Genomic DNA, 24,651 nt, shown 5'->3' with positions numbered 1-24,651 from the left:
CAGTCACGTGCAAGTACCCACCACCCACATGATTTAAACATAAAAACTGAAGCTGGGAGGTAGTGACACACGCCTTTAATCCCAGCACTCAGGAGGCAGAGGCAGGCGGATCTCTGTGAGTTTGAGGCCAGCCTAGTTCCAGGACATCTAGGGCTACTAAGAGAAACCTTGCCTCAAAAAACAAACAAACAAACAAACAAAACCAAGAAAGATAGATCTTAAAAAGGTAAATTATTTTTTTAAACAGGAGCTGAACGCCAGCAGGTATTCGTCCGTTTCCTGACAGTGGAAGCGACGTGGCCAGCTGCTTTGAGCTCTTTCCCCATCACGATGGGGTGCACCCCGTGCGCTGGGCATGGTGGTGCACACCTTTAATCCCTGCACTCTGGAGGCAGAGGCAGGCGGTTTTTTGAGTTCGAGGCCAGCCTGGTCAACAAAGTGAGTTTCCAGGACAGCCAGGGCTATACAGAGAAACTCTGTCTTGAAAAACCAAAAAAAAAAAGGGGGGGTGGGGGTGGTCTAGAGAGATGGCTCAGTGGTTAAGGACACTTGCTACTCTTCCAGAGGACCCAAGTTCAATTCCCAGCACCCATATGTCGGCTCTCCACTACCTGTAACTCCAGCTCCAGAGGATCTGATCACCAGTTTTGGCCTCTCTGGGCAGTTTTGGCCTCTCTGGGCATCCACACATAGATGGCATAGATACACACATGCAGAAATAATCACAAATTAAAAAAAAAATACAGACAAGGTTATTTTATTTATTATTATTTATTTTCATATACAAAAAGATAAACCTTGAGATACTTCTAGACTTTTCCTCCTATTCTGACGGGGCTGTGGCTGCTCCTTCACACAGGGGAAAAACTACATTCACATCGGTTTGTTTGGGGACCCAGTGCAGAATTCAGCAGCAGAACCCCAACTTAGCAGATCTAATTTCAAACTTGACACTCGTTTCTAAAATGACCACAGGGAAAAAGGAGCAAAGAGCCACGCAAAGAATGAGCTATGGTACAGTGTTCTTCTCTCCAAAATGTCTGCAGTTTGCAACTGTAGTTACAGGTATGTCTGCTTCAGGCCATTATAGGGGTGTGTGGTGTGTGTGTGTGTGTGTGTTATAAATCAGCACAATTTTCAAATCCAGACAGGGTAACAGCAACAAGCTTAACTCTGTGTGTGTGTGTGTGTATATATATATAGATAGATGTATTTTTGTTTTTAAGACATAATACTTTAGTATAACTTGTTAATTCAGTAGTACAAGCTATTTTCTGTTCTACAAAATGTGTATTTTACAGCTACAAGGGTGAAAAGTACCCCACTACATTTACACCTCACATACTCTGGCATACAAACAGTACTTAATCGAATTTGAGCCCGAAACTAGAATCTTAGTTTTAGCATTTCAGAGAGCTTCCTGACTTCTAACAGCTTGAAATCATAGACTAGTCACATCTCCAGACTTCGTAATGACTCGTCACTTTTAAACCGTGAGAAAACAGGTGAATCCAAACTCTTAATTACAATTCATATATACAAGTTAGATTAACACAGCTTAGTGAGACTTGGCTACCCACCCTAAGGGTAACACACATATCCCACTAAGTTACACAAGCTTCAAGGTTTCCCTTCCAAATGATGCACAAAGTTAGAAATAGCTGGTAAAACTGACACATAAGATGCTAACTAAAAAGTGACATTTTCTGTTGGTTCCATAATTGTCCGTGCAAAAACTTCCGTGCTTTGCTGTGTTCTGTAACTCACTGTCTGTCTGTCACGTGCCAAAAGCTCTTCTTCACAGGAATCGACATCAAACTCGACCCCAAGTTAACTTTACAGTACTGAATAATGCGACTCAGATTCGAGGACAAATGTGGAGAGATGGTAACGTGTGAAAACTGTGGCCTCTGACAACATCACTGGGATGACATCAGGTTCGTAAGCAGATTCTCTCGTACAGTTGAAACGGGATCGTGTGCATCTGTGGCATGAACTGAAGTCTAGAAGAGTGTCTCTCATCTGTGGTACCCTCCCTGTGGTTCTCCAGTACCACTCAGTTTTCTTTGCAGTTACAGAATTCAGGGGGTAGGTGGGGGGACGTGGGAAAGCAAGCCACTGGCATTTTAACAACTGTACCCCTGCTGGTAGACCTAGCTTTTCAGATGAGATCTCCTGCCCGCACGTGACAACTGCTTGCTCCCAGACGGCCTTGGTAACTAGTCTTTCCTACTCTGGTCTCTTTTGAAGCAGGTACAATTTCCATGATAGCGCTTTTCCCAGTGGAGAAATTATTTGGCTAAACTCATACACTCAACTCGTGGCAGTACTCTGGGAAAACCCCACTGAGGCTAAAGCACAAAGACTAAGTCACAAAGACTAAGGACTAAGTCTGCTAAGTGGGGCAGAGACCAAACACCCAGAGGGCTGAGTTGAAACCCACCGGGAACACGCTGACCCTGGTGTCCCACGGTCAGCAGGACAGCAGGACAGCAGGACAGCCCAGGGCAGGCAACTCATAGCTGAATTGCCACTTTTAGTCTCTGCCTGCCGTCGATGCCCCAGAGACAAAAATTCAGATGTGGTGACAGCTGGTTAATTAAGCTTTTGAACTGGTAAAAAAGGCTCTTTAAAAATATATATATATATATTTATTTATTTATTTAAAATACATCAAAATGACAAGCAGCCATATCCCACAAGGCCTAATCCCACAGCAATGTATACTACAGACATCTTCCCAGAATGCACTGTGGCAGTGGATGGGGGCTTCTACCCTGCTGTTTGAAGGAATGTTCTATGTCTGAGCTCTAGCGACTGGAAATGTGTTGGGAAGAGCTCATCTTTGGAGCCGATTTGCATATGAGAGCAGCCAGTTAGGGTGCTGTCTCTCCAGACTATGAGAATACTGAATGGCAGAACACACAGGAAGCACCGTTCGGATGACACTCCCGACCAGTCCCACCACAGTGCCAGGACAGGCTTGCCAGAAGCCCCTGGTTCCATACTTGGGAAGAGTTTTGCTTTAAAACAAGTCAGTGTCTGCACTCCGAGGGCCTCCTGCATGTGTGGTAAGAGTCGGCAGGATCAAGAGGGCCAGATGGTGACACTGTTCCACATCACATCTGAGGTAACTGGTTCTTAAAGTACCTGGATGACACAAGTGCATCCAGAAATTAGGGCTGGAAAAGGGGAGCCTGGGGGAAGGGGTGGGGCTAGAAAAGACAAATTAGAAAAAAGCTTACAGCAGTTGCTTTTGAGGGGCGAGTGACAGAAAACAAAGGCACAACAGAATTACATTCCAAGACAGGCGGCTGCAAAGCACAGAAGTGTTCTTTTATGGGGAACACAAGTTGTGTGGATATGTTGGGGGTGGGGGGCTCCAAGGATGCAGCTGGATCTGGAATCCAGATCCCAGGTAGAGAGGAACAGCGCACGTAAGACAGCGCTCTAGCCAGGATGAATAGAGGGCAAAGCTGGTTTGGACTGACACACTAAGGATCTCTGAGCAGGGCCGCCCCATCCAGTGTAGTTCTGTAGCAGCAGGCTGGAGCCAGCAGGCAGGATGCAGGGACAGGCCTTTAGCTGCACCTCAGATCTGGCCATGGCTGGCTTGGCCTTTACAGAATCCCTCTGCAGGAACTGGAAAGATAACATGCCAGGAGACTGGGGTTCTGAGCTTCCTCCATTGGTTCCTGATTGACTCGACATGTTAGAGCAGAAAGAAAGCAGCCTCTGGGATGAATGACCCTGACCGAAAGGGGCAAAATTTGCTCAGCAACTCTCCACTTATTTCCACCATGACATCCATGTGCCCTGCTGTTTCCAAAGGATGACTCAGTTTGGTCCTAGATAGTTCTGGTTAGTGGAACTCGGCCACCAATCCCCATTTCAATGGTTCCTATAGCCCGAATCTTTCTCTAGGCGTGGGGCACGCAGCTTCTGTCCTCCTGCTCTTTAACTCGCGGGACTACTTTCTACAGAAGGAGCTGACAAACTTTCAACCTCAGAACCCTTTGTTCAGCAGAAATCCAACCAACTCCAGGCCCCTTGCCAGCCTGGATGCTGTCCTCTCACAGGCAGGAAGCAGGACAGATACCACTGCCAAAGGGGGACCCGTAAGCCAACTCCAGGCTGCCAGTGTACTCGGGAAGCTGTGCATGCACTAAGCTAAGCTCCCAGCACTCGGCTCCAGCGTGCACATCATCCTGACAGTAAAGCTCGTCGGCTTGGATTACAGATGCGTTCTCACTGCGACTCACTAGTTTATAAAAATAATCTGTGGTATAAAACAACCTCCATACTGTGTGGAGGCAATCTGTCAAGAGATAATAACTAAATATATGTGCGGAGCTATAGACTTTTCTTAAAGTAAAATTTCAAGTGGCGTCTGTTATATAACTTACTCTTATTTACAGCACTATCTAACAACACTGGTGTCAAGTGACCAGGAGCCAGGATGGGCCCATGCAGGTGGGTGCCCCAGGACTTGAGGCAACGCTCGTTCATTCACAATAACCCACCTTCGCATGCCCGAAAAAACTAATGGGTCACACACTTCCCCCCAACTGTAAACTCAAAAGCACAAAGTCTACACCCGAATACAGTAACTGTTCTCCGAGGGTGTTCAGAACACCCGTCTGAATCGATTAGCACACGCACCCATAGGGCTGCACACACTAACTCAGCCTAAGCAGTGTAGAGCCCACTACCCCTCACCGGCATCTGGGGAGCATGAACTTTAATTCTTGGGCAAATCATGGCCCGGTGCCGCCGTGGATGGGGGAAGTGGCGCTGGTCTGGGCACTAAGGAGCTCCAAGGAGCACCAGGAGGGCAAAGTCTTGCTTCCTTCACACCTGGAAGATGCCAGCATGAAAATGCTACAGCTTGGTTTAGTGCCAGCAGACGCAGGCATTCCTGATCTCACTGCAAACGGTCAGCCCAACAGTGGTTCACAGTCATTAAATCACAGATAGGTCCGAATGGCACTATCCCAAGGACCCCACAAAAGAACTTGGGCATACTTATTGATACGATAGCTCACGCGCCTCTTAAACTCTCTCGCCTTCTTCCTTTCTTCTTTAACGTGGTGGAACCAACTAGTTGATTCCCAAGGGAGTGTTCTGACCCTCAGTTTCTTTTTCCTATAAAACTAAATTGGTATCGCAAAAAGCAATTTCCTCAACATCCTTCTAAAGGTCTGGGGTACATTCACAGGAGGGCTGCTGGCTACGAGTCAACTACCCAGAACTGTGTGTGAAGAAGAACTAGGCAGTCAATCTTGGATGCATGGAGAGTTTAGCATCTAGATTCTAAGAAACCCATCATCTGAGTTACTGGGCCTACTTATATAACATGATGTTAGCTGAGGTTTAACCTCATCACTAGGCTGGAGAAGCCAGCTGCTGAGCACTTCTCAATTTAGCCTTTACAGACAGCCGGGGATGAAGAAAAATCCATGTCACCAGGTCCTGAGAGGACAGGATTCCTGGGACACCATCCCAGTGTAGGAATTCCTGGCGGTTTCCCACACTTTTAGGAAAGCTGTCCTCTACAAGTCCTGTCTGAAATGTGGACCAGGCTTGATCACTTCCAAAGCTGTGTCTCCAAAAGCCCAAAAAGGTGCAATAGCTGATGCTGGAGACCAAGCTGAGCAACCTGAGAACTCCTCAGATTCAGGGACTCTAATAATGAACCATGTCCTAAGAACAACGGCAGGAATTCAACTCACAGCACAGTAAGCTTTTACTGTATTAGTTACATAGGAAAAACAAAGAGGACATTCTCCTACCTACCAGGATGCACCTGGAACTTCACACACTACAAAGGTAAAAGTCTGCGTGTGAGAGAACCATCCGGCCCTCCAGCTCTAGATGGGACAGTCACTTCTTTGCCTCCGTGGCTGAGCATAGGAAATGCCACATGACAGGCTCTCTGAGCCAAGGAGCACACGGCAACCATTAAATACCTATGTAGGCTGGCCACCAAGAAAAATCCTTCACAGAGCCTAAGCCCTAGGGCAGAGTAGGGTAGAGTAGCAAGACAGAGAGTCAAGGGCATGGTCAATGCCAGGGATGAAGAGAGACCAGAGCAGACAGGATCATGCACCTTGCTAGAAGCTTAGGCCTGGTCAGGAAGGCCCAGCAGGCCTGGTAGCCCAGTGATGAGAAAGGGATCCGCCCTTCCCTGTGGATGTATGAGCAGAAGGCCCACGTTTCCCCCTGCATCTGGTGTCCGTGATACCAGGCCAGCACAGGCTAGCCCATGCTAGCCCAGATGCTAACAACTGCTGACAGCCTTCCTTGGCAACCTTGTCAGTGAGGGTGCACGACTCAAGCGACCTTGCCTTCACTTGCTTTGTCTTTCTCTGACTCACAGACATTTCCCTCAACAGGTGACTTTTTGCTGTCACAGGTATCAACCGGAACATTCTCTGCCAAGGCCAGCAGTCATGGGACTCTGTTTGAAGTGAAGGAAGGAGGAAGCACCCCCAGCTCTTTCTCTCCCCTGACACACAGAGGGACTTCCTCCTTGGTCGTCCAGAAAGAGGGAGAGGGGAATAGATACAAAATCTGCAGGAAAGTGTGAGGCAGAAGCCTCAGGTCTCAACTGGGCACAAGAAGGAAACTAGAAGGAAGAGAAGGGAGGGAGGAAGGAAGTTAAACTTCCGGCCACACCCTGGAATATCACCCACCTTCCAGCTATGAGCAGCTGGGTATGTTACCTGAAGGCAAGAGGCAGTCTACAGCCCCTACTCAGAGACACCGCACCCAAGCTCCCCCCCCCCTTCCTGGCCACACCAAACAGGAACCCTGCCTTGACAATCGATCCATTCTGACAAGAGGTCTAACAAGGACACTGCCGTGGCTGGACACAGGGCTCCCTGGGATGTCCCATACCAGAGCTCAGCCAGGCCGGGATGCTTCTGACAAGCAGCAACACAAGAGAAAAGCCACCCAGGGTCCTGACACCATACAGGGAGCTGGGTTTAGTGTTTGGCACTGTATGTGACTGGTGACTGGGTCACTCCTGCAGCGAAAGAGCTACATTCCTTAGTGATTGATTTATTAAGGGTTAGAAGAAGGGGTGTTCCCACCGCCTGAGGAGAAAGCTAGAGAAAGGAGATATATGGCACTTTTCAATAAATAGTTAAAGCTCCTTAAAGAAACAAATGGAAAAGAAAGCAACTGCTCTAAGACTTGTTAACCAGTGGAAAGTATTCTGAGATAAGAAAATACCACAGCACAAAAATCAGATGGGGGTGGGGGAGGGACAGACATAGCTTAGAGAGACAGAGTCCACGTCCCCTGAACTCCTCAGCCAGCCCACACTGACCCACGGAAACATACTAAGTCTGAGAGGAAGGGAAACCAGCTGGCCTTCCTCAGCACCCTGTGCACAAACACCCACAGAGAAGAACAAGCCCAGGACCAACCCAGGCACCACACACAACACGCCGAGGGAGCAGCTGCCCAGCTGTGAGCCGTGCCCTCCCAGACGTCACGGCACAGTTACTGGCTGGACAGAATTCCACCTGCTGCTGCTGAAAGAACTGAATGTCACAGACTGTCACCTCCAGTGGGTCTGAGGGCCGTGCTACCACCAAGTTAAAGTGGGCGTGTTGTTCCAAGTGCTACCCAGTGGACCTCTAAGCAATCCGGGAGGAAGTGGCCTATCTACCCTCAAGGTCAAGAGATGTGCAGTTTTAATGATACAGCCTAAACCAGAGTGATGAATGCCCATCTCGGCCCGGACAGCCAACCTACAGCTGATGCCAATTATTTACAAGGGCGCTTTTATCAAACGAAGACGGTAGTACCGACTAGAAGACCCAAACTTTTTTTTCTTTTTCTCTATTTCTTTTAAACTTCCTCGTCATAAAAGTCAACTTACATTAAAATATACTTCCTACAAGACAACACAACTAACAAAATATATAATTAATAAAACATACACAAGTAGAAAATTCTGAGGTATTTCTGGTTTGAGGTGGTCTGTGGTCGTGAAGTTACTTCTTTCACTTTTTAAAATTTAAACCTCGGAAGCCACACAGCAAAGCATGTGTATATATGTGGATGTGTGTGTTCTGTCTGAGAAAAAAAAAAAAAACCTTTAGCATGTTTCATAAATTAAAAAAAAAAAAAAATCCAATGTCGAAACAGCAGCATTAAGAACATTCACCGCCTGGAGCGAGCGAGGTTATGGCGTAAGAGAAACACAGTTTTAGAATATGCACCACTTTAAAAGGGTCTGGAGAAAGCTGCGCCCGTGAGCCTCAGAGAGGACTCGGTAATGCCGCACTGCATGGGGCCACGCCAGAGCTGCAGGCTGGCATGGTCCCTACCAGGGATCCTCTGGCCCATCCACGCTGTGCAGGGTTGGCCACAGGCATCTCCCCAAACTGCCAAGAGGAAACTGCAGCTCAGTATTTCCTCCATGAAAGAGATCTACAGCGTCATGTATGATGAAGAATATCCACTAAACTGTCACGCCCTCACCTGGTCCTAACACAGGAGCAAGGTAGCGTCTTGTCCCATGGCCAAGCCCGTCAGTGGGAAGGAACCAGACAGGTGGGGCAGCCTGGCCCTTGCTCTTGGGCCTTCTCCAAATCCTGTGCTTGCTATTATTACCGCTTGGCCTCCACAAGGTCCTTGCCCTCAACCCCTTGTTACCTGAGAAAGTAGCCTCCATAGCCAAGGGTGTTGCTCCAAATGTGCCCAAGTCCAGTGTAGCTCTGCTCCGCACCCTACCCAGAAGCATCAGCCTCCCCTCTGGCTTCAGACTAGACCGCCCTCCTGATCGCGGTTTCCCGAGGCTGGGTCAGGACGACACCCATTACACCCACGAAGACAAAGACACAGCCGCCGTTTCTTAAGCTCACGGCCTGAAGTGGGAGAAACGCAAAATAAAGGGGTGGGGGTGGGGGGCCCTCTTCGGAGGAGGAAGGGTGTGTCCGTGTAACAGTCTTCAAAGGTTCCTCTAGTAGAGAACTGCAGCATTGAGTTTCCTAAGACAGGAGTTTCTTTGTGTTACAGGTTCTGAGACGACAGAGAAAGCGAGGGGAGATGAATCCGAGGGACAGGAGGTGGCTGAGGCTCTTCAGCATGGCGCCGCTTCTGCGTTCACAGCTCAGCACCGCAACGCCTGCTGACGTGTCCGCTGTTTGCAATACAGTAGAACAATATGCTGGTAAAAACTGATCCAATCCAAAAATAATATTATTAATAATAATTATAATAATTATAATAATAATAAAAGTCAAGGTAAAATAGCAGCTGCATTGTATGTGTTTGTTGGTTTTATGGGATTTCCAAAACAAAACACAATTCTTTTTTTTTTTTTCCTTTTTTTTTTTTTTTTCTTCAGATCCACTGAGTCTGGAGAGACGCTATCCGGGCTTAGATGCTGGACTCTTTAGGGAGCAGGTCCACATTGGTGACAGAGGTCACCAGAGAGACGAGACAGTCCGAGGTAGTGCCATTGACCGACCTCCTGATCAGGGATACCCGCTCCTCCACACAGCCTGCAGAAAGGCGAGCCTCTGCATCATGGTCCCAGCACTCCTCAATGGTCACGCAGAGCTGGGCCAGGCCCTGCAGCGGAGGGGGAGGGAGGGAAGAAACCTTGTTAGGGCTAACTAATGAAGGCAGCCAGTGGGTCTGTATGAGAGGATCAGGAAGGGCCTAAGGCCCTGTCACCGCCATTACAGGTCAATTAGCAGTCCCCCAGACTCCTCTCCTCCCAGCCCAGGAGAATGTTCACTAAACTTCACCACAGCAGGAGAACTCCCCCCGCAGGCAGCTGCAGCTGCTCATCTTGGGACACTGGGACTCAAGTCAAATAGACACAAAGCCCAAACACAAAAATTTGCCCAGCGTTTCCATGTTGAGCCACAACGGGGACAAGAAAGAGGTCAGGGCCTACCTTACTCCCCACAACCTCTGAGATATGTCCCTAGAGTCCCGGGAACCTCGTTCCTAGGCTTTGCTTTGTCTTGCGAGGCAGGTCCCCTTCACACCACCCTGTGATTCCTGAACCCAGCCCCCTCACCGGGTGTTTCAGCCAGTGATCCTTAATCGTGGGCCTCATCTTCTTGTGGACAACCACCTCCTGAAGCTCCTCCAGCGAAGGGTGTTGGCCAATCTCCTCCTCGAAGGGCAGCATGTACTCATCGACAGGCCCTGAGTGACGAGGGGCTGATGGCATCACCCGAAGCCCGGCTCCAAGGCCCCAACCCAGGGTGCCCAGAGCCGCCAAACCACTCACCGTCTGCAGCCTTGCACCGAGAGACGAGCTCCCACAGCACCAGGCCCATGGCGTACATATCGATACGCAGGAAGGCGTCTCTCTGGAAGTTGATGGCTCCTTCCAGCACCTCGGGGGCCATGTACCGTCTGGTGCCAACCTACAGGCAGACAAAGGGCAGGATCTCCAGAGACCAGCTACACTCAAAATCACACTCAGCTGGCAGAAGCGCCGTGCACCAGGTTGGGTAAGAGTGGAATTCTAAGCAGGAAGCCTTGGAGCCAAAGCCCCGCTCCATCCCGTTTGAGGCAGAGTGAAGATTCCAGCTGATAACTGTGACGACACCACGAGCTGGAGGCAGTGCTTATCAGACAGCTCTGCAGGCCCTCGGACATCCCAAACAAGCTACTCTGAGGCTTTGCCTCTGATGGTGCCTAAAGCAAAGCCAGACACTCAGAAGGCTGAGGCAGGAGAACCAAAAGTCCCAGACCAATCTGAACGACAGAGACAGACACCCTAACAGACAAGGGGGAGATGAAGAGGTGGCTTAGCTCCTAAGGAACCTGTCACTCCAGTGTGAAGATGAAAGTCTGGGTATCCACGTAAATGTAACCTGCCTGCAACATGGGAGACAGCAATGGAGTCCCCAGAGAAAGCCGGCTAGACTAACTGATGAGATCTGGGTCCAAGCAAAGGACCCAGTATTAATCAACAAGGTTTTAGGTGATCAAGGAAGATGCCAGTGACTACCTCAGGCCTCCATTCCCAGACATGCCACTCATGTGGAAACAGAAATACACACGCTAAATAAACAGCAAAAATCAAAAGGCCGAAACAAAATGTCAAGAGCATGTTTAACCCACAGGGAGATTCTCCTAGGATGATTGCTGGCTTAATTTTCATGGCCTTTGATTTTAATCTCGCTTAATAACTACAACTGAGGGCAAGCAGGTTCCTCAGTAGTAGGTGTGCTTGATGTCAAGCCACACAACCCCAAGTTCAGTCCAAGGAACCCACATGATGGGGAAAAAAAAAAAACACTGATTCCCTTACACACACACACACAAATATAAATATATTTCATATATATATATAATAAAGTTACAACAGAAAGAGAAAGACTGAAATACAAGGAGGAATTGCTAAATTGCTAGCCTAGCTGGAGGAAGCCTCACCAACCTCCAGGCCTTGGTTTCTTTTCTCTCTTAGTGAGTCTACGTCCCCAGGTAGCTCTGCCGTCGCTCCAGCAGAGCACAGAGCATCAGCTGCTCAAGCCCCTCCTCCCAGTGCCCAGGTCCCTCACCTGTCCATGGGTATCCCCTGGAGGCTTCCCTGGCTCAAACCGAACAGCCAGGCCGAAGTCAGCCAGCACCGCGGTGAGGTCGCTCTTCAGCAGTACATTCTTGCTTTTGAAGTCCCTGTGGAGACCAAGCGCCAACTGACACACGGGATCAGGACTCAGCCCGCCTCGTGATGACTGGCCATGACCCTGCTCCCACCATGGCTCTCCAAGCACTAGAGTACTTGACTGCAGCGCCCAGGTCAAACCATCCCCATCTCTGTGGGGCAGGAGACAAAACGGCCTGGGAGTCCTGGGAGGCTCTGCCTGGCAGCTGGGCAGACCCTAGACCACGCTACTAAAAGCCGGCCAATAGTTTCTCACAGGGCATGTGCACACGTCTTCTGTGATTTTACAATGTTTGGAATGTGAACGAGAATTCAGAATCAGCTGCTAAAGCCGCACAGGCAGGGTAGCGCTGGGGTGGGTGCAGGCACTCAACCCTGCCTCGACTAGAAAAAAAAAAAAAAACAGAAACCAAACCAACCAAACGAACAAAGGTGTGGCTCAGAAATCCTAAGATCCTAATCAATGCTATGGGAGGTAATCGCCTATCATCTGCCTTTCCCCACCGGGGGACAATGGACAGCTAATGTTATCACGAGGACACATAAACACACGTGTGCTCTGTACCGGCAAGCATCAGCAAACATAACCGACACAGACTAGGTAAGTAGAGTCCTGAGGACACAAAAGGTTCTGACCACAGTCTGAGAGTGGGAAGCTCTCCAGAGTACCAGAGTCCGCACTCTCTCCTGGGTCCAGCAGAGGGCACCAGAACACTGGTCTGGAAGCTGGCTATCTCCAGCACACAGGAAGGCCAGGTTTGCTCTGACACACCACAGGCACACTCAAGCAAGCAGAGGGAACTCTCTGCAACTGCACCCCACCTGCAGAGGGGCTCCTTAATCAGGTACCTGTGGGCAATAGAAGGCTTGTGGCCCTCGCCACGACACCACGGCACATCCTCATGCAGGTATGAGAGGCCTCGTGACATCGTCTCCGCCACGTGGCAGAGTTCGTTCCACGTGATGATGTTCCCCTTGAGGTAATCCGTGAGGGAGCCCTAAGAGAAGGCAGCAGACTGTGGGCAAAGGCTCCAAATGCAGAACAAGATGCAACCAACCCAGGCCCAGCAGGAATGTCTCAGTACAAATGCTCAGAATGGGCGGCGTGGCGATTCTGGCTGTGGACGTGATCCAGGTGGGAAGTGCGGCTGACACGGGGTCAGATCATCACAAAACCACCACTGGGACCCATCTATCTCACCCAGGTCTGGGGTGTGGCTCACCTTGTCGTGGAAGGCTGTGATGAGCCACAGCTCCACCTCCAGGTTGGAGCCTCGTTTCTCGGCAGCAATGAACTGCAACAGGTTTTCGTGCTTCATGCCGGGTGTGCTGAAGATCTCCCGTTCGCTCTGCCACGACTGCTTGTCCTGAGGCAGGGAGGCAGCTCAGCCCTGCCACGCTCATAGCCACCCCAACACACCCTACTCCATCCCCAACCCCTGATTTCCTAGCCTCAGCATCGAAAGACGACGCAATTAAGAGAACCAGACCAATAGTGATCTCTGGGGTAGCTGACAACGGCGCCCTGATTTACAAAGGCTGAGTGAGGTGATCAGCCAGTATCAGCCAGCAAATGCTTGCCTTCCTAAGTACCCTGGGCACCTAACTACATGGCTGCCTGGTGTCCAAAGCCTCTGAGTATATCACAATGCCAAAAACCAAGCTCAGGGACCAAGGAGATGCTCCGGAGGTAAGGTGCCTGCCAGGCAAGCATGAGAGATTCCCAGCCCCTGGACACAGTGGAGTGTAACCCCAGTGCTGGAAGGAGGAAGGGGTGGAGATGGGGGATCCCTGGGACTTCTTTGCCGACTCGTCAACCAAACCGGTGAGTTCCAGGCTTAAAAAATCTTAAAACGTAGAGGCTAGAGAAGTGGCTCTGAGGTTAAGAGCACTGCCGCTCTTCCTGAGCACCTGGGTTCAATTCCCAGCACATGTATGGTGGCTCACAACTGTCTGCAACTCCAGTCTCAAGGACCCAACACTCCCTTCTGGCTTCTACAGGCACAAGGCACACATGCAGTACACATAGATACATGCGGGCAAAACACCTGCACACATAAAAATATTTTCATTGAGGGCCAGGTGGTGGTGGCACATGCCTTTAATCCCAGCACTTGGGAGACACAGGCAGGTGGATTTCTGAGTTCGAGGCTAGCCTGGTCTACAAAGTGAGTTCCAGGACAGCCAGGGCTACACAGAGAAACCCTGTCTCGAAAAACCAGAAAAAAAATTTTTTTTTCATTAAAAAGAAATAAAAATAAAGAACTGTAAAAAGTAGAGAGCCAGGTTTGGTGGTGCACACCTTTAATTCCAGCATCTGGGAGGTGGAGGCTGGTAGACTTTTGGTTCAAGGCCAGCCTGGTCTATATGACAAGTTCTAGGCCAGTCTGGACTACATACTGAAATCCTGTCTCCAAAAAATAAAAAGGAGTCCAATAAAGGGACTCATTCTCTGGCCCCCACACATGGACCTGTGCGTACACAAACATGCAAACTGCATACACAACACGAAAGTAATGGCAAAACCCAAAACCAACATGGTGTCTGATGGACTCTCAGTACTGAGTCAGCAGCGAGACTGCCCCATGGAGAAGACACTCCCGCTTGGACCACAGTGAGAGAAGATGGCCTGGAGACCCCCAAAAGCTCACCTGAAGTGGGAAGATCTTCACAGCCACAAAGTCGTTCATGAGCTGAGCTTTCCAAACGCAGCCAAAGCGGCCCCGAGCCTTGATCTCCAGCAACTGTAGTGGCTTCAGGCCCACCAGAGGGGATGGGGGTGGAGGCCCCGGGTCCTGGAAAGGCAAGGGCTTAAAGGAGTCTGCACAGCCGTCCCTTCTCCCTGCCCAATGCTGGCACTGTCTCACCTCATGGATGTCCACGTGGCCGTAGGGAGGCTTTCGATGTCGATACATCCAGAAGGCCAGCAGGACGATGAGAGAGAGGCCTCCAATGGGCAGCAGCGAATAGGCCAGCACCGTGAGCAGGGTGGGGGCTGTCGGGGGTGGCTCGTACGTGACTGGGAGACACATGGAGCCCTGTGTCACACAGCCCGCCCACTCTAACACTCCAGCCGGCCCTGCCAACACTCCCCACTGGCTCCACAGTGTCACACTCAGACCCTCTTCCCACAGGCCCCTCACCTTCTGGGCCCCCAGGCTCCGGCAAGTGGGTGAAGCGCTCGTTGCAGAAGTTGCCTTCACAGCAGCAGAAGTACACCTGGGGGTTCTCCTCAGTGGCCACACACTCCTGCCTGAAGGCCCAGGGTCCCCGTTACAAACTCCAGGACAGGGACGGCAAGACTCCCCCCGACCCCTACCCCCAGGCAGCGCAGATTTAGAAACATCAGCAGGTAGGGTGAACCCACATCCCTTGAAGAGTGTGACTCAAGGCTGAGAAGGGCAGGCAGGCATGGAAATGCTGCCTGAGCTGAAGAGAGCAAACACCAGAACAGGGGCTTGGGATTCTGGGTAGTGCCTCTGAAGATACCCTGAGATCAGTGGGTGGCCAAGTGCAGCGGGGCTAGGGCTGTAGCGGGTGCTACGGCGGTGGGAACGCTCCCCCGTGTACCTGTCATAGCAATTGAAGTCATCTAGCCAGCAGCCCTTCTTCACCAGCTCGATGGTGCCCGAGCTGTTGCGCCACGAAGCGTAGCAGTGCAGCCGCTTGTCCTGTTCCCCCTCGCAGCGCTCCAGGCCGCTCTGGTTGGTGCGCTCCAGCTCCCAGTTGGCGTTGTAGTAGATGCACTCCCGAGTCTCAGCCTCCCCTCGCCCGGAACCTGCGCCTGAGAGAAGAGAGGCTGAGCACGGTGAGGTGACTTGTAACCTGCTGAAGGTGCCTGGCAAAGATGCCAACCCACCCCTCTGCCCTTAATACTGGCCCCCTTACCATCCATACATCAACACCTCTTACCAAGACCAGGCTAGTGTTCTTCCATTCCCTGCCTACACCAGCCTGTAGGCAGGACTTTCTCCTCTGTGTTCACCAGGTACTGAAGAACAGCTAAGCTTACAGGAAAAGGGTAAGCTCCCAGGGTCACCAAGGGTCACTTCTCTCAGACAGGAGGGCTAAGCTATGATTGCAGGTCAGCCGTCCAGCTGGGTCTGCTGCACACCCACAGGTACGCCCCATCCACTCTTACAGATCTCATCCAGAAGTTCCATCCAGATGGTTGAACACACCCAAACTCACCACACCTTCGCCCACCTACTCCACCCTTCTCATCAACCCCACCAATAAGCCTCACTTACCCTACCCCCACCCCTGCGCGTGCCCCCGTTTTGCCCCACTATGACCCCATGAACCTTTTAGATATAGGACGGGAAAGAGTACACAAATCCCAAAGGTATCCTGTTCCCTCATGGGACATCCCAAGGACGTGTGGCATTTATTACCTCGCTGACAACCTTATGCAGACACCCTAACGGGAAAGAGCGCTGAGTTAGCCTTGCTGCACCTCAATCCACTGGCACCCAGCCTACTCCATTAACCCACCTGAGGCCAGAGGGGCATCAGGGAGGGGGCTCCCACCTGACCTGAGTTTGGCAGAGTGCTAACTGCTAACACTGCTTGGTTTCCCAGGGCCCGGTGCAGACAGGAGGATCCTGACTGCCTGTTCGGGAAGAGGAACCCAGGCTATACAGAGAAACCCTGTCTCGTAAAACCAAAAAAAAAAAAAAGGAACCCTCAAGACAGCAGATCTGAGCCACGCTCACAAGATCTCACCACAGCAGGCAAAAGCTCCTCCCAGGGAGGCCCCGATTGGGCAAGACGCCAGTCTTAAGGCTCCAGGTAGGACCCGAAAGGTCAGAATGGCAGAAACCAGCCTCAGCCCTAGCCATGCCAGGTCCTGTTGGCCTAGGCCCTGACACTTGTGGTGACAACCTGTCAGGTGGCTAGAACTCAGCCTGGCCCAGAAGGGTCTCGGTATCCAGAATGGGGCTCAGACAGGGTGTGCACTGGCTTTTCCCAACCAGGACCTTATTCAAGCACAGGGCTTTAGGTTGTGGACGAGACTCTAAGGGAAGAGTACAGGCTAGAAAACAAAGCCCGAGCAAGCTCCGGGAGCCAGGGTAGCACCTAGAGTGTCTACAAGCCCCCGGGTACTTGTGGCAGGAGTGGGTAGTGGAGCTCGGTGAAGCACCCAGTCCAGGGAGGACACAGCTCCTTCTCCCCTGGGAGGAAATGAAAGCATGTGTGTAGCACAAACACTCTTAAGTGTCCTCTGCAATTGCTTCCCAGATGCCCAGCTTCCCCCACAGGCTTGCAAGGCTGGCCCTGAGCTGCTGAGCACAGAATGAGTTCCTATGTAACAGATGGCGTGGACAGACTATGGGCAGAGGGGACAAGAAGGAATGATGGCTTCAACATGAAGCAAGACCCCTGCTATAGACGCTGAGGATGGAACCTGGACTTTGTGTGTACTGTCTGCTCCACCTCCGACCTACACCCAAGACTCAGGAGAGTGTCCACCTCCATTCAGACTACAAGCAGCCCCTGGAGTCACAAGGGCAACAACAAACAGAGTAGACCTCAGCCTGGCCTAGCTCCAGGCCAGTGTCAGGCACCAGCCCCTCTGGCATGACCATAGGATCCCAGTGGAGAAGCCTGAGAAGTCCACATGAAGGCTCCGGGGAGGACCCAACAGCTCACTGGAGCCACCGACCTCCCAGACCTGCCCACAGCCGACCCTGCAGAGCAGCTTTGAGCTGGCCAGACTGCGGATGCCTCACAGCTGTGCGCCTGGGGCAAATCACCTAGCCACTCTCTGAGAGGTGACTGACAGCACCTGCCTCCTAGGGTTGTAGCGATCCTTCCAGTCCAGGCCCCACACCAAGCCTGCCTGCAGCTCTGCATCCCATGTGACATTCCACACCCTTCCCACACCACACCCAGGCCACTGCCAACTGGAGACCCAGGGGGCCTCCCGTTTCCTCTCTCCTCCCTGGCTCCATTTCTTCACACTCTCACACTGGCTATTTATAGCATATGGCAAAATTCCAACCACAAGGCCACAGAGCCCTTTAATAGATGAAGGCCTCCCGCCCACAGCCTAGCAGCCAGGTCAGGAGTCTCCCCAACTGGCCCTGCCTCCCCACCCTACACAGCTGCATTTCCATCAGTCCCCAGGACCACAACCAGGGTGGCTACAGAAGGGGAACCTACAGAAGAGAAAGGATGGGCAAGGCTGGAGCATCTCACACACACACACACACACACACACACACACACCACACATATGCATGAACCCATATTGGCAGACTGGGAGGAAAGAACCCGTCAAGTAACTACAGTTTATCTTAGAATCCTTCACTGTGGGGCTAGTGGTTACAAGAGCTTATTCTTTGGTTGAAAACAAATGGCTTTGGTTCCCAGCATCTACGTGGTGGCTCACAACCACCTGTAACTCTAGTTCCAGCGGCAATGCATGCACTGTGTGCATGCACATTCATGCAATATACCAACACCATGAACCAAGTTTCTTTTAAATCCTTACTCCAGAGAGCCGAACCATTTTAATTCTGCTTTTTTTGGCCTCATCTGTATTTATGTGTCACCTAGACTAACACCCACTTGTCACCACACCCCAGGCACGCTATGATGGAGAACCCCGAGTGAACCCCTAAGATGACAGAACTAAGTGAAGCAGAGGTTAAGGCTCTTTGCAGGCCACATCCTGAAGTTCCATGTTTCGGAGCCCTGGGACTGCCCAGTGTGACCTCGCCTGGTTCACCCGCTGGACCCTCAGGTTATGTACAGCTGTCGTGTGAGCAAAGCCATCACGCACAAAGCTTTTTTATAGCCTTGGTGAGCATTTCCTCCCATCCTGGAAATGCTGAGTCTAAGCAGCTTTGACTCAGTACATTCTGCCAAATCCTTCTCCAAAACAGTTGGCCCAGTTTCTGAGAGCGGCCCACCGAGGCACGCCCTCAGCCGAGCTCCCCTGGGAACACCGGCCAGCCTTCCCACTTCCTGGCCAGGTACCTCTCCTTATGCGGAGGGAAGTCTATGCTCATGGGTATCGCTGCTGTGCAGTAACCATCTCTGTTCATGCTGTCAAAAGGCCAGGTGGTGCTGGTGCACGCCTTTAGTCCTGACACTCCAGCACTGGGGAGGCAGAGGCAGGCAGATCTCTGAGTTTGAGTTCCAGGACAGCCAGGGCTACACAGAGAAACCCTGTCTGTGGAGAAGGTGAGTATGTCTAGCTGGTGCTAACTTACCTAGAACATTTCTGGTGGCATTTTCCCAATTTATCTTTTCCTTCCCACTTTCATTTTAAAGCTTTCTGCCCACTTGAACTTTCTACAATTCAATCTAATGCTTCCCTTAAAACCAGAGTCCTAACACATTCATGATTAAATTAGTATTTTCTCTATTCCAATCTCCATTTGTTCTTTGTTTCCTTTTCTTTCCTGCAGCTCTGTCTGCTGATCAAACACAGCACTTCATGCAAGCTACCCACTGAGCAACATGGATTACCACCTGTGACCTGGAAGCTCAGGTTCCCTTCTGTCCTAGCATTAGCTAATCTGAAGGGTACCTGAGACTCTACATCTGCATTAATCTACCTTTCCACCACCTATCCCTGAAACGTCTAGATTAACTCCATCACCTTTAGATTTTCATTAATACGAAATCCGCATGGGAATAAACTGTGAACAGATTATACTCAGTATTCAGTATTTTTGTTGTCTGTATACATCTCTAAAACATTATTTGTGGTTTATACAGCCAAGGCTGCTTTTTTGCTGCTATACTGGGATCTTGGGACTAGGTACATTAGCTCCCTTTCTCGGGAGTTATTTTGGCTCATCATCTGTGGGGAGGAAGGAATCTGAGGGCAGAAATGTGAGGCGACCAGCAACACCGATGGATCGATCAGCAGCGGCAGGAGCTCAAGGCTGCTTGCTCGCTGAAGGGCTTCAGGAGGCAGGCACGGGCTGCAAGCAGAGCTGGGCTATCAAACCTTAAGACCACCAGTGAGATGCCAAAGCTTTTACATTCAGGCTCCATTTTAGAGCACCGGACCTAAGTTTAAACTTACGTAGATTAACAACAGGCTGGTATCTAGCATTAGTTTCCAAGTTGCCCTCCAACAGAACCTGAGCCTAGCTCTAGTCTCTAGGCTAATCCCCAACAAGAGCAGAGTTTCCAGGTTACACCCCCAACAAGACCAGTGTCTCCTGGTTATTCCCCCAACAAACCCGTACCCCAGGTCACAAGCCCCTTGCCTAACAACCACCAATGCAGAGGGGAGCAGAAGTTAAGTTTATGATAGGACTCCCAGCACCAGCCAACTGTGTTAGGGGCCATAGGAGCTTTCCAATTAGATGCTTGCATACATATGCATTCCCTGATTGATGCTTACTATAAAGCCTTGCCCCGACAGACATTTGGGGCTCCCCCACTACCAAAACCATCCTGCATGATGGTGATGTGTTGGAGGGGCCAGAGCTAGCTCAAAAAAAATTAAAGACCCTGCTGTGAGTTCCATCAGGTTGGCTCCTGCGTGTGTTTTGGGGGATCACTGACATGTCCCTGGCACAACACTAGCAGAGATCCACTTCTAGCTAAGCCCTGACTGTCAAAGGCTCCAGAACCTCTGAAAACATCCACAACTAAAAGAACCAGTGTTCAGTCGCATGAGCCCATTGGGACATCTCACAGGCAAACCATAACAAGAGCTCTCACTGTCTGGGGGTCCAAACGCTACAAATGTTTATTAGGTTCTTTGCTTGTTTTTTTTTTTTAAAGGATACAATCTTTCTCTATAACCTTGGCCAGCCTCAAATTCGTGATCCCCCTGTCTCAACCTCCTTGGATTCCAGTTAAGTGTCATCACACCCAGACTTCGGTTAGAAACTGAATCCGCGATTCGACGAGGTTGGACAGGTGGGGATGACGATCTCTTAAAAGATGACTGGCTCGTGAGGATGCTTACTTCATGAAAGGATTCATCAGAGCGTGTCTGTCATCACTAAACCAGTGAGTTATGAACGGCACCCACTCAACCCCTTCTACTGCAGGGAAGGACAGCACTAAGGTCCTCCCTGAACGTTAGAGCCACGCTCGTTTTCCAGCCTCTACTGCTAATAAACCGTCCAGTATGTGGTGCAGCGATGGTGCTCTGTGCTGTTAGAGCAGCAGCAACACACTCAAGTATCTGCATCCGACACTTTTCACATCTCTGTGACCAAACACCTGACAACCGGTAACTTCAAAGAGAGAAAGGGTTTTGGGGGGAATCGCAGTCCATCACATCAGGAGACAGAAACTCAGTCCTCAGCTAGGTCCCTCCTTTTCTCCATGGTTCAGCACCTGATCCAGGGTGGTTCATCCCTCTCTTCCAACCTCTCTGGAAATACCCCCAGACACATCCAAATGTGGACCTCGCTAACGCCCAGTCTAGCTAGCTAAGGGTGGAAATCAGCCATCACCCACCACCCCCTTTTTAAATTGTCCTAGAGTTTGTCACTTGGCAATTCCTTAAGATCTCCCTTTCAACGCACTGTTTCTTCTTTTTACTGTGTCTAATCTGTGTATCTCTTCCACTTAATATTTCTACTTAATTTTTTCTGTAGCCCTGGCTATCCTGAAACTCCCTATGTAGACCAACCTGGCCTTGAACTCACAGAGATCCTGCTTTTGCCTGTCAAGAACAGTACCAGGCTTGCAATGTATGCATGAAATCCAGGGTCTGATGCCTAGCATCAAGAGAACAAAAAAGGAACACACACACACACACACACACACACACACACACACACGCGTGTGTGTGTGTGTGTGTGTGTGTGTGTGTGTGTGTGCCAGGAACAGAACTCAGGTCCCCTGGAAGAGGCAGGAATGTCCCTGACTGCTAGACCATCCCCTCAGCCATCGTCATCCTAGGTCAATTTTACATTCTATTTTTGGGGTATCTCCGAATTCCTGTCTAACTTACTTTTTAAAGTTTACTCTATTTGTTTGTTTGTTTATTTTTAGTTTGTTTGTTTGTTCTGAGACAGGGTTTCTGTATAGCCAGCCCTGCCTATCTTGGAACTTGCTCTGCAGATCAGGCTAGCCTCTAACTCAGATTCACCTGTGCCTGCGAGGTGGAGTTGGCGGTTGTTCAAGGGGATTGTTTGCAGTTTGTTAGTAGTCATGCTCAAGAAAAAAAAAAACTCTCAGTCTCTCTCTCCTCTATACTTCTCTCTCTCCTGTCTAGAGACGGGGGCGGGGGGACAGGACGAGGGGAATAAAGGGTATGAAAAAGAACCCACAAGGTAGCAAAGACCCATCAGGCAGGCGAGTATAGCTGACTGAGGCCAGAGGCATTGGACGCCCACCCCACCCCCCGGAACACAGGCGACCATGAGCTGGCATGTGGGTGCCGGGCACTGATCTCTGGACCTCCAAAAAACCAGTGTGTGCTCTTAGCCAGCTCTTTCCAGCACCCTCCTCCTCTAATTTTAAAATTTACCACCTTTGTTTGCTTGTTTGTTTCTGATGACTTTCACTCAGGCAGACTTCTTATATTTTGAATTTTGGATATTGAGCCTATGTTCAGATGGGGTCTTTTCTGAGAAATGCCACCTTCCAGAGAGAAATGATCATTTTTGCTTCTGCCAAACCCCACACCGGTTAGAACACCTTTAATTTCTGACTTAGAGTCTCCCAGAACAGGATAATATGAACTTCTAACTTCAGGGTCATGTCTGTAGTTATAAAGTCTCAGAGGGAACTGCATCTGCCCCATTCCCCTCCCCTTTCCTCCTGGCTGAGATGAATTCCATTATCTAGTTGCTCTGTCAGCCACAGGCTGCACGCCCTCACGCATGGTAAGACAGCAAAGAAGCCCGAGGACAGGAGGGCCCTAACGTCAATTTCACATCTACTGGATCCACCCGAGTCTCTAAATTACAGGAATGGGCAAGGCTGCAGGGGATGAGCAATTCTTACTCCCTGTGTGTGCAGGTGCCATGGAGGCTGTCAGAGTAGGCATCAGTTCCCCTGGGGCTGGAGGTACAGGAGTTTGAGAGCCACCAGATGTGGGTGCCGGGAACAGAGCTTGGGTCCTCTGGAAGAGCTGGATGTGCTCCGCTGGACCATGCCTGCAGCCCAGGATGGGCACCTGAGACTGGCGGAGGCACGTGCCTCTGGTGTCCACACTCTTCCCTCCCATCCCCGCACACGCAGCTCCCTGGCTATGCTGGGAGGGGAAGCTCACTATACTTGTCCTAGCATTCCATGGGGGCTCTTCAGCTCTTCCACGATAAATGCTTCAAGCAGTCCAAGAACACTTTCCAAAATGACAGGAGGAAGCCAAGACATCTCACGTCACCTCTATACCAGACTTCATAAATAAGTTCCACAGTTCCACAGCACAGGGTGAGGCCCAGGGCCCTCAGCCGGCCCTGTGATTCTTGCAGAACACCAGAGAGCGTCCTTCCAGGTGAGGCCAAGGGTTATAAGCATGTCCTGACTCCTCTGCTGAGGGAAGTTTTCTAGAGCAGAAGCCTCAAGGAATAAAAGAAGCTACAGAAGGGAAGACTCAGAACTGGCTGTAGAGCAGACGGAGAAGTGGGAACTGACCACGCAGAGCCCTCAACTGGCCGTGGACAAAGCTGGGCAGTGTGATTCCCACCACAGAAGCGTCCAAGACTTGGCACTCTATGGTACCAGATGTCACTGGTAAGAATGGTGTGAAAAGGCAGAAGGTGGGTTCATTAGCACAGTCAGGCCTCCGATGCAGGTTTGCCCTGCTCCAAACCCACAGAGCCAAGCTGACTGGGCAGAAAGGAACAGGCTACCTCAGGCCTGAGCCACGCTGAAAAGGGGGCAAACCAAACGCATGCCCGCAGCACTATCCCATCTGTGGCTTCCAGGACCCAGCCTGTCCACATACAGACCAGAAGACCCTCCTCAGCAGACCCTAACTGGCTCCAAAACCTGTCTATAATCAGGTCTCCCTTCCAGCCGGGCCAGCTCCACCTACAGGCTCAGAGCTGTCAATCAGCACTCAAGCCCATCCTTAACATAACAGGCTAAAGTGCAGCGAGGGACACTAGGAGAAGACAATGAGACAGCAACAGTTCAGCCCCAGAGTGAGTGAGTGAGTGAGTGAGTGAGTGAGTGAGTGAGTGAGTGAGTGAGAGAGAGAGAGAGAGCAAGTATCTAGTAAGAAAGAAATGGCACCTACAATGGATAAGCTTTCCAACTGCCAGTACTTGCAAGCCAGACTACAGTGACGGATGCTTTTCACTCACAAGTCCATGAACTGCAAAGGCAGAAGGGGTAGCCCAGTGGTTAGAGCACTGGCTGCTCCTGCAAAGGACCTAGGTTTTATTCCAGCGCCCGCATCGTTACTAACAGCCATCTGTAACTCCAGTTCCAGGGGATACGATGCCCTCTCGCAACCTTTATGGGCACCAGACATGCACATGCAGGCAAAACACTCATACATATAAAATAATAAAATTAATAAATCTTTTTTTTCCATGTGAGGTTTATTGGGAGGGGGCAAAGGGGGGGCAGGGAGAGAGAGCAAAACTAATAAATCTTAAAAAAGAAAAAAAGAAAAAGAAAACAAAAAAAACAGAATCTCCCTCCATCTGCCCTTTATCTGAATGTACTGGCACCTGGTTGTAGTGGCACAGATCTTTAATCCCACCCAGTGCTAAGGAGACAGAGACAGAGGCAACTGGATTTCTGTGAGTTCTAGGCCAGCCTGGCTTACATAATGAGTTCTAGAGCAACCAGGGCCACACAGAAAGACCCTGTGAAACCCTGTCTCTAAATAAACAAGCAAATAAATAGTATTGAAGAGCTGGAAGGAGAGCTCCAACTTTAAGAGCAAGTACTGCTCTTAGAAAGGACTCAAGCACAGACTCACACGTGTGTACACACACACATAATTAAAAATAAATATTTCTTTAATGTCCTGGAGGGTAGATGCCGCCAAAACCAGATATGAAACCAGGAGTAAAACAGAAAACAAAATTCCAATTTCAAACAGAGAC

General features: G+C 50.4%; 1 protein-coding gene across 3 annotated transcripts in view; it reads right to left on the bottom strand.

Moving 5' to 3' along the window:
- Positions 1-804: 804 nt before the first annotated feature.
- The window catches only part of Acvr2b (activin A receptor type 2B), a 41,553-nt gene continuing 17,706 nt past the window's right edge, over positions 805-24,651 (bottom strand). Inside the window, exons 2-11 of one of the 3 annotated variants that reach the window (XM_029481924.2) lie at positions 15,224-15,437; positions 14,797-14,906; positions 14,521-14,672; positions 14,305-14,448; positions 12,877-13,020; positions 12,503-12,651; positions 11,550-11,664; positions 10,268-10,406; positions 10,052-10,182; positions 805-9,594 (exon numbers count right to left, since the gene is read on the bottom strand). In XM_029481924.2, the coding sequence (XP_029337784.1) occupies positions 9,400-9,594; positions 10,052-10,182; positions 10,268-10,406; positions 11,550-11,664; positions 12,503-12,651; positions 12,877-13,020; positions 14,305-14,448; positions 14,521-14,672; positions 14,797-14,906; positions 15,224-15,437 (1,493 nt within the window). In that variant the 3' untranslated portion in view covers positions 805-9,399. Of the gene's footprint in view, positions 9,595-10,051; positions 10,183-10,267; positions 10,407-11,549; positions 11,665-12,502; positions 12,652-12,876; positions 13,021-14,304; positions 14,673-14,796; positions 14,907-15,223; positions 15,438-24,651 lie in introns of all 3 variants that reach the window. The other 2 variants (XM_029481925.2, XM_029481923.2) reach the window with 2 other exon arrangements.

This window comes from Mus caroli, unplaced genomic scaffold (genome assembly GCF_978045245.1).
Source record: "Mus caroli unplaced genomic scaffold, Mus_caroli_1 scaffold_11, whole genome shotgun sequence".
Taxonomy (NCBI): Eukaryota; Metazoa; Chordata; class Mammalia; order Rodentia; family Muridae; genus Mus; species Mus caroli.
This window is presented reverse-complemented; position numbering and strand designations above follow the sequence as displayed.